At 44.3% G+C, this 10,041-nt stretch overlaps 1 protein-coding gene across 1 annotated transcript; it reads left to right on the forward strand.

The window, feature by feature from the left end:
* Positions 1-8,284: 8,284 nt before the first annotated feature.
* On the forward strand, positions 8,285-9,545 carry LOC136645177 (uncharacterized protein F54H12.2-like). Its single transcript, XM_066621414.1, has 2 exons — positions 8,285-8,786; positions 8,989-9,545. The coding sequence occupies exons 1-2, from the start codon at positions 8,285-8,287 to the stop codon at positions 9,543-9,545; spliced, it is 1,059 nt and encodes a 352-aa protein (XP_066477511.1).
* The last annotated feature ends 496 nt before the right edge of the window (positions 9,546-10,041 follow it).

Genomic DNA, 10,041 nt, shown 5'->3' on the forward strand with positions numbered 1-10,041 from the left:
TTCCTCAGCAGTTTTAAATTCCATCAATGTCGAGGAACAAGTGTTGACTGTAATAAAGTGAGAGTATCTCATGGCATTTTATTAGCTTTTATTGGGTTATTTCTCAACCATTTTCCAATAGCAAAGTGTAAGAAAAAAAGCTGATTTACAACCTTGACACAAGAAAATAATATCCTGAACTGCAGGGATGCCAGAGCAAATATTATGTGAAGGTCAGCTTGGAAGGATGTCAGCATCTCAGCTTATCAGAGCCACAGGAAGCCACAATTTCATGAACTGGAAACCTAAAGAAATGAAAGCAAACAGCTTATCAGAGCCACACTGGCAAGCAAGGACTTCCTGCTGCACCAATCCCAAGTCAGGCTTATGAAACTGTGTCTTGAGCATCAGGGCCTAGGAGAGTGGAGTAAAGGTGATAATTTGTACCCAGGCCCAGTGTCAAAAAGGGGGCTCAGAAGCCAAAGGAAGGGACCCAGAAATTTTCTGGGATCTTACATTTTCCTATCTACTCAGACTTGTTGCCCACATGGGATACTGCGGATATTACCATTAACTTACGGCTGCAGCTACTGCTGCTATTGGCAGGCCATATGTGCTGGGCCAAGGAATGCATACATGACACTCCTTAATCCTGTACCGGGACCTGTAAGGCACGTTTGTGCCTCCTCAAGAAGAAGCTGGGCCGGCACTTTGAGCAGCATCAGCCTGTGGAGGCTGACATAAGCCTTCACGCCAGCTTTTTTTTAACCTATGCTTTTTGTTGCTTATCACCAAAAGCAAAGACTGCAAAGTCCTTCACTGTTTGACTTCACAGCATGCACTAGGTAAATTCTTTTCTCTTTTTTTCTCCCCAAGGCTTCTTTTCCTGGCTCTGCAATTGTGTTTACTGCCTCTCATTAGGCACTTCACATCTCTTTGTTACCCAATGAAGGCTGAGGGCCCAATCCTAATTAGTTTTCCAGAGCCACTGCAGCCATGCCAATGGGGCATAGGTACCTTGTGGTGGGGGGGGGGCAGTCATGGAGGCCTCCTCAAAGGAAGAGAACATGTGTTCCCTTACCTCAGGGCTTCATCCTGGCTGCATTGTTGCTGAAAACTTGGTAAGGATTGGGCTGTGAGATAAACAGCTATTCAAGCCTAATGGAACATAATGGCTGAGCTGTTGCAGGCCCAACTCAATGTAAAAAAGAGGTTTTCCCCCAGTTATTTACATGTCAGCAAAGGTCATGTACCACCCCTACCTAGGAGGCTTTTTTTTTTTTTTTTTTTTTTTTTACTGAAGACTTCTGTCTCTGTGTCCTAAGACAGGGGTGTCAAACATAAGGCCCATGGAGCCTTTTCATCTGAGCCACATGGGGTTTGCCTCGTCTCCTGGCAGCCTCCAGCAGCACACAAACAGATGTAGCAGCAACAACCATTTCTGCAATAGCAATTGGCCATCCCGGCTAGCAGGGGCTGCTGAGGAGGAAATGACAGCCCAGCAACTGCAGCAGCCAATGCGGAGGAGATGTGTCCAGAATGCCAGTAATGGAACAACATGCTTCAGCTCAGCCCTCCTCCAGTCTTAGCAAAGAGGTGAGGAGATGACTGAAGGTAATGGCACAGGGCAGGGCAGAGGAGGAGGAGGAAATGAAGCTTCTAGCAGTGGTGTTGCTAGGGTCACCCAGTGCAGGATGCCAGTGTGTCATGCCCCATGCAGTGGGTGGGGCAACACCCCAGGTGGTGGGCGTGGTGATGTACATCACTCTGCCCCCACTAATTTTGGCTGTATCTTTTGATAGAACAAAGATAGAACACATTCGGCATGAAATTACACATTGATTGATATATAACATGATGATATTATTCCTCCAAACTGTGATTTTGTCACTAGTGGTGTCACCCACACACACACACACACCCCCAGGAGTCAACTTACTAACACCTTATTGCAGCAGTTCTCAAACCTTTAGCACTGGGACCCACCTTTTAGAATGACAATCAGTGTAAGACCCACCAGAAGTGATGTCATGGTGGAAGTGATATCATCAGGCAAATTAAAATAAATAAGTATAAGTAATTAAAATAAAACAAATAAATAAGCAGAAGCCAGCCCTGTTCCACCAAGTGAATTTCCTCTGTAGCCTGCCCACAATATCCCCCTCTCCCTAAAATCAGTAAGGTTTTCAGCCCTACCCAATGCCCAGTTCATCAGCTGCATTTGGAGCATTTATTGACCTCTAGTTTCATCAGATCAGGAACATTCTGGTGGTTTCACATTCCCCTTTGCCTGGCCTGACCCCCACCTAAGGCACGTTTGCTTACTTGCAAGTAAACCCAACCGTGAGGCTTAATTTTGCTTTCCATAGGGGTCAATACATTCATCTGCTTGTTGGGAGGGTCGTCCTTCTCATGTGTTTTTTTTTGCTCCATTCATTTGATCAGGACCATTCTGGTGTTGTTGGATTCCTCTCAGCCTGCCCTTTCCGAGGGATGAAGGCAAGCTTGCCTACCCGCGAATAAACGCACAATATGGCTCAGTTCCACTTACCATAGGGCTCCATGCATTTTTGGTTCTCCAGTTTTTTGACTATAACTTGTAATAAAAAGGAGATATTTCACTCAGGTTATTTGCATTGGATTCTGCTGGAAATTCCATATCCAACAGTATATGACATGACTGTATTGCTCCTAAACACTGCGTTTTTATTGTGACACCCCCCCAGTGCGCATCACCCCCCTGTGCGTGTCACCCAGTGCATCCTGCACCCTCTCGCAACACCACTGGCTTCTAGTAGCACCCAAGGCACAAGTGAAGGGTACTGAGTAAAAAACAGCAAAAGGGGAATGCTATTTCAGCAGCTAGCACAATTTGCAATAAAGGGCATTCAAGGGTCAGGGATGCAACTTCTCCTTAAGGCTTGTCCTGACTGAAGAATTATTGGGCTTGGAAGATAAGCAGCAGGTTGTATTACAAGCCTGCAAAACACCTAATCTTGCTGTCACTGCAGCCAGAAAACAATGGTTTTTATTTTTTTCTTTAACAGGGAACTCCTTATTCCAAGAACCCCACATTGGGGCCTTCCTCTGCCATATCCTGTAACAGCTAAGCAGTGTGCTCAGTAAAACAATTTTTTTCAAGATTTTTTTTGGGGGGGGGGGTGAGGTCAGCTTCTCTATGATTTAGATAATAATCCATACATCAGCACCCTGGATAGTACTGCAAAAAAGATGATGTCCTTTCCAACTAGTGTTGCTCATTTGAAGCACCTCTAGTAGTAATAGTACATACTTCTTTTCAAAACTATATTGACAGCGGAACTCCCACCTTTTTTTCCAGAAATCCCACCCCATGAGGGGGTTAATGTGACCCCTCAAATAACTCTTACTGTCGTCGCGACCAATAGGAAGGGGTTTTGTGGTGCCAGGAGATTTGGTATTACAGGAAAAAGAGCCCCCAATGAAGTGCTGGAAAGGGTTTCATGTGACCACTCAAACAACTCCCCCCATTGCAGCCAAGCAATAGGAAGGGGTTTTGTGGCGCCAGGATATTTGGTATGGCGGGAATTTGAGTCCCCATTTGAATGGTGGAAAGGGGTTCATGTGACCCCTCAAACAACCCTCCCCATCACCGCCGACCAATAGGGAAAGGTTTCGTAGCTCTTGGACCACCAAACGGAACCAATGGGAAAAAGGAAATGGGAACAGGCCCGGGCATGCCCTTATATTTAAGGATCTGGCCTTTGGAGAAGGGAGAAAGCCGTACAGCCTGCTGCATCCATGGTGTCCTCTCTGAAAAGCACACTCACTTCACCTTCTGGGATGGAGACTCCCCAGAAGCCCTGCGATTCTGAAAGCCACACTCAGCAATTGTTCAAGATGGAGAGCCCTGAAGACCCAGAAACCATGCAGCCTTCTGAGGTGGAGACCCCAGTCAGACCAAATGATTCTCAAAGCCCAGCCGCCTCGCCTTCCAGGAGGAAGATACTCACATCATTGTTTGAGAGCCTTCGCCACCAATCTACAGACTCTGAGTATCTGATGCAGTCTCCACCAAGGAAGAAAAGCCGCTGCTGTGAAATCGATTTCAGTGGTGAATTTCATAGACCGATACCTGTGGAGCTTCTTTAATAGCGTGCATGGGATGAAGAGATTGTGTGTTTTCCCCCAATCAACTGTGACTGTGGGTTTGTGCTTTTGCACACAGTGTTCAGGTTTCCTGAGGCAGTGGCAATCAAGATTGCATGGGTAACATTCTTACAGACATGCTTGATACTCATTATTGCTGTATTAATGGGCTAGAAAGACAGAAATATTAGAAAATAAGTTTGTTTTTATATTTTTTTAAAGGAATCCCCAGAGGAGAAAGAATGTTCTGGTTCTCCAAAGACCCAGTAGGTTGAGTAGCAAGTTCCTGGAAATCAAGAAGGCTGTACAAGTTTCCCTGATATTTTAGACCTTCAGAAGACCCCTATGGATCATTTCAGCCCACATTACCACTCAGGTGCTATGCAATCACTATTCAAATCTACACTGTATGTGATTCCTAAGCACTGTTATAGTGGGTATTTTCATGATTGTTGCATTGGTTGTAAAATTAATTCCAAGGATAAGGAAGTCCACGAATGCAGATATTGGAAGAATTTTGATAGAATAGTTTTCTTCCAAGTTGTGTGTAAAAGAATCTACCTGCAGGCAATTCTGAACACAGTGATTAATATAGCTTACAGTTTACGGTTTTTGCATGTGACCACCACAACCGTTGATTATATTTTAAGCCTAATAGCTAGCATGAATGTATTTGCTGATCCTCTGGAATGGCCTGATGTAATGTTGAGAGAGGAGGATCACACTTACCTTGAGTATGTACAACCCGTGCTTTCAAAAAAAAGTATAAAAAGTTTCTTGCAAGAGGTCACTGCTGTCTAAGTGTTCATGATAAGTGAAGGAGATGTAGGAAACCTTTATGCCTTATAAAGCAATGTTTTTTTTTTAAAAAAAATCAGAAATTATGATGTATGTATTTCACAAATAAAAGACGAAAGACCCACAATGTTTGCTTTTTGTAGGGAGGAGTGGGGTTTGTGGCATGGGGGAAAGGAATGAGCCAATAGGAAATGGCTTTCCGGAACATGTCTGGGCATGCCTGACATCAACCAAGTATTTAAGACGCTGCCCTGAGTGAAAATTCCCACACAGAGTGTAAAGAAAAAAATATGGAGAACTTAGATGGGCAGTGCTTAGGTACAACTATTAATTTTTATAATGATGTGGATCCATGTATTAATTCACATGAATGGGGTACATGCTGGAAAGAAGCTGATTTAACTGAAAAGGTCTCCCTTGAGAGTGAAGAACCAGAACCGTGTACTGGACCTCCAGATGGGGTTGCATACAGGGATAAGTCTTTGCCTGACAGTCAGGAAACAGAAGCAGATGCAGTACCCTATTAGACACAATTCATGGTAAGCATGTGTTTTGGGGGGGGGAGTCAGGGGTGGTTTCGATATTGGGCACATGGGTGTGGTAATATTTTGTATATTTCTTTTAAATAACCAGATACAGGAACTAGATGTTGCGCCACTAGACTGGTCGGCTGGTGGGGATACCAATGAAGATATCTGGAAAGTCTGGAAGGAGGCAAAGCCCTGGTGTTCATGCATGTCTGTATGTAAATTTTACTGGGCGGGGGGTCTGAAATATACACACACAGACATATTTTAAAATTCACTAGATACCTCAACCAGAGGCAAAACCTGAGGAATTTGAGTGAGTTGAGCTGGGAAATACATTGATGAGACAGACATGAGTGGTTAAGACGATGTGATTTTTTGTTTTGTCTAGGAAATTGAAGAGGCTGTTGGGGACCTTGAAAAACTGACTCTCAATGAGCCATTAGGCCATTCCTGCTCCCCTAAAATTCCAGAGGAATGAAAATATTTGTGAAGAAAATAAAATCAAATTATGTTCTTTGATTGTGCATGTTTCTATGCTAACTGGAGCCATGGAAAAGCATGAGGAAATTTTAAAAAAATATATTTTATACACCTGGGGCAGTTGGGAGCTTTGGAGGGGTAAACATCCTCTTTCAAGAGGCCAAAAAGCAGAGTAAATCTCTGACTCACATGCTCAGGACTGGCTTACAGAGCAAGATGCTTACACACTGCACAAGCAGCCTCAAGTACGATTTAAGAGAAACAAAACCGTTGTTTCAGGAATGGATGCACAATGGCAGGCTGATTTTGTGGACATGCAGCAGTTTTCTAAGTACAACGAGGGGCACAAGTACATTTTAAAGGTGGTGGATATACTTTCTAAATACGCATGGGCCCGAAGCTTGAAAGACAAAACAGGCAGACAAGTGGCTACCACTTTTCAGCATATCTTCAATCGGGAGAATACCATGCAAACTGCAGACTGATTCTGGTAAAGAATTTCTAAACCGGACTGTGAGAGAACTATTAAACAAACACGGCATCTGTCACTTTGTTACAGGTAATGAGGTCAAAGCAGCTATTGTGAAACTTTTTAATAAAACATTAAAAACAAAAATGTGGAGATTTTTCACAGCTAACAACACTTTTAGATACACGGAAGTGTTGCTGCGTCTTATAACAGTTATAACCATATGGTGCACAGAACGACTAGGGTACGACCTGTGGATGTGAACCACTCCAACACCCTGTCTGTCTGGAAAACAGTGTACGGAGATTGGGTTAGAGGAAGAAAAGAGGTTTCTGTGTTCAGAAAAAGAGATCATGTGAGGATCTTTAAGCTCAAGGGGTTATTTGAAAAAGGTTACGAACAAAGCTTCACCAGTGAGATTTTCGTAGTCGGCCAGCAAGGGAGAAGACCCGTGTACAGTTTAGAAGATTACGAGGGAGAGAGCATTACGGGAACTTTCTATCCTGAAGAATTACAAAGAGTGAGGACAGAAGAGGATAGGGTTTACAGGGTTGAAAAATTCTAGCTAGGAGGGGGAATGGTAAGAAAAAGCAACACCTGGTGAAATGGTTAGGTTGGCCTGACAAATTCAGTAGTTGAGTCGCAGACTCTGATCTGTGTGAAGCTAAGTAGCAGTGGGGAAAAATGGTGGAAAAAGATTTTTACTTCACCCTTCCTAGCAACGCCTGTATTAACATACTTCAACGGAACAACAGTGGCTCCTTCACGATCCATCTGGCACGCTTCCTGAATCTACCAGGGGAGTAGGAAGTGGGATTAGCAGAGATACAGTACCCTCACAGCTGGGACACACTCACAGAAGGTGGAAGGTTTCAAATTGATGACGGAAGCATAGCGTGGTAATTTACTCTACGGGTGGGTTATTACGCGTCAATACCTGATATGCTGAATAATATGAACAAGGTAATGATGAACCATTTAAATTCACCACCTGATACATCTCTGTGCTATGATTCGGTGCTTAGGAAGGTCTAACTTAAAGCTCCTCCGATTCACAAAATTTCAGCAGAAGGGGATCTGGCCCAAATATTAGGGATGCACAAGGGCTTAGCCAACAGAAAATCAGCCTTCACTGTGGATATTACACATGGGTTTGGCACCCTGTACATTTACACAGACATTATAGACCATCAGGTAGTGGGGGACTTTTATGTGCCTCTGTTGTGATGTATTCCTATTCATGGGGAGAATGGTGAATGAGTCACCATCACCTATGACAAACCACACTACGTGGCTGTAAATAGAGATCATATAGACACTATCACAGTGGAGATAAAGACAGACTGGAACAAAAATGTGTCATTTCACTTTGGCAAAGTGGTTGTGAAGCTACAATTCCATCCCCGGAAAATCAGGTTATTTTAAAACATGGTCCTTCAAAAACATTACAGGGATCCCTCCCTTTATAGCAACTATTATAGGGTGCAAGCTGGGCAAGGTCTTCCTGGATTTCATGTTATGTATGGAGCCCCTGTTATGTACAGGGCAGGGGTCGGAGGAATATTCTGGAGTCTTTTTTGAAAAGGGCTTCCCCTTTTGAGGAGGGGATTAGAGATTATTAAGCCACACATAAAATTAGCTGCCCGCAATATTACCTGTGACATGGTTGGGAACGTTTCTCAGGCCATTTTGAATAAAGCTATCCCACAAAAGGGGTTGGGCCTGATGTACATGAAAAGAAGGAAAGCGGTTAAATGAAAAGCATCACGATCACTGCTAACAGGCCCACCCCGTCCCTTTAAAAGAAGGGCTAAAAGTCGCAGGATGACGCAGAAGAGAAAAGCAGGGAGACCGAAGTGTAGAAAGAGCTGCCTTTCTAGAGACATATTTTAAAACGACCATGGCCTTTATTCACAGCAGCTCAGAAGAGTGTACAAAATCCGAACTAGACCTTTTCCAAATAGCGCCTACGCAGACCAGCATTGAAGGAAGTTTTTATGTGGAGGTGCCTCCGTTGACGGTGGTAAAGGAATCTGCACCATTGGACTTTTTCATTGCGGGAAATGGGGAGGATTATATGGATTTAAACAACACTTTACTATACCTGAGTTGCAAAATTGTAAAAGAAGATGGAAGCAACATTGACAGGCAGGCGGAGGTGGCGCTGGTGAACTACCCAATCAAAGCCATCTTTAGTCAGCTGGATGTGACCCTGGGAGACAGGCTCATCAGTCAGAGTAACAACTGCTACCCCTATAGGGCTTTTATCGAGTCTGTGTTAAACTACGGCAAAGACACGTTATCCAGCCAGTTCTCTGCAGGGCTGTTTTACAAAGACACTCCTGGTGAACACAAATCAGTGGACCTGGATGGGCAGAACTGGGGGTTTATTCAAAGAGCAGGTCTGACTGCTCAGAGCAGAAATAGAACTCCTAGGTTATCTCCACACGGACCTTTTTTTCAAGAAAAACTGTTGTTAAATGGCGTGGATGTGAAAATTAACCTCACCCAAAGCAAAGATAGTTTCCAAAGTGTCACTGTTTGTAAAGAAAGTAAGAGTGGCCTCCGGGGTATGGCTGGGGTACACCGAAGCTTTGCTTACAGCCACAGCCAAGTACCCTGTGGACCATGTCAGTAAGAAAGTATTTAGTCTCCCTGCGGGGAGCCGCATCACTAACCAGGAGAACCTGTTTCTGGGTCAACTGCCGAAGTTGGTCGTAATCGGTCTGGTGGACAACAATTCTTTCAGCGGAACCTTCAACAAAAACCTGTTTAACTTTAAGCATTATGACATCAATGTTTTTGCTATTTACCTGTCGGGCTACCAAATTCCCTCAAAGCCGTTTCAGCCAGACTTTCAAGAAGGAAGCTGTGTGAGGGGGTACATGAGCCTGGTGCATGCCTCTGGTAAGCACATGAAAGACAAAGAGCTGTTAGTCAACAGAGAAGACTTTGAGAGGGGCTACAGGCTCTTTGCCTTTGACCTGTCCCCCGACCAGGAATACGGTGACCACTATTCCTTGATCAACTCAGGGAACCTTAGGGCAGAAGTTTGGTTTGCCAGACCCTTCCCACAGACTGTTAACATGATCGTTTATGGGGTTTTTGACAATAGAATCAAAATAAATAACCAGATGAATGTTCTGTTTGATTATATGTGACATAAACACTCTGCATGGTGGTGGTGGTAGGTGCACTCTGCACTCTGCATGGTGGTAGGTAGTGACTCTATTAATGTGAAATGGCAGTCTAATGGAAGTGGAGGGGAAGGGGGGTAGAGGGTTTTATTAAGTATTGGGCAGAAAGGAAATTGGAAAGAGTGATGTGTGAGTGAAACGAAAGGTGCAGGGGGGAAGGGCATTGTGGGTACCTGGAAATTGGAAAGAGTGATGTGTGAGTGAAATGGAAGGTGCGGGTGGGGAAGGGCATTGTGGGTACCTGGAAATTGGAAAGAGTGATGTGTGAATGAAACGGAGGATCCGGGGTGGGAGGGGGGAAGGCAGCTCATCTAGGAGAAGGAAAACGCTGATCCCAAACCTCCACTGCCTTGTGGCTATATCCAGTTGCGGAAAAGGCTTCAGGAGTCAACCTCAAGGCAAAATCAGGAGCCGGAGTCCCTGAGGCAGTTTGTGGCTGAACACAGACACGTTCTGGCAA

The sequence above is a fragment of the Tiliqua scincoides genome, chromosome 3 (assembly GCF_035046505.1).
Source record: "Tiliqua scincoides isolate rTilSci1 chromosome 3, rTilSci1.hap2, whole genome shotgun sequence".
NCBI lineage: Eukaryota > Metazoa > Chordata > Lepidosauria > Squamata > Scincidae > Tiliqua > Tiliqua scincoides.

Coding starts and splice junctions, on each gene's coding strand:
- LOC136645177 (XM_066621414.1), top strand. CDS start 8,285: ATGGCCTTTATTCACAGCAGCTCAGAAGAGTGTACAAAATCCGAACTA. Junction 8,787..8,988: donor GGGGTTTATTCAAAGAGCAG/GTCTGACTGCTC, acceptor CTTTGCTTACAG/CCACAGCCAAGTACCCTGTG.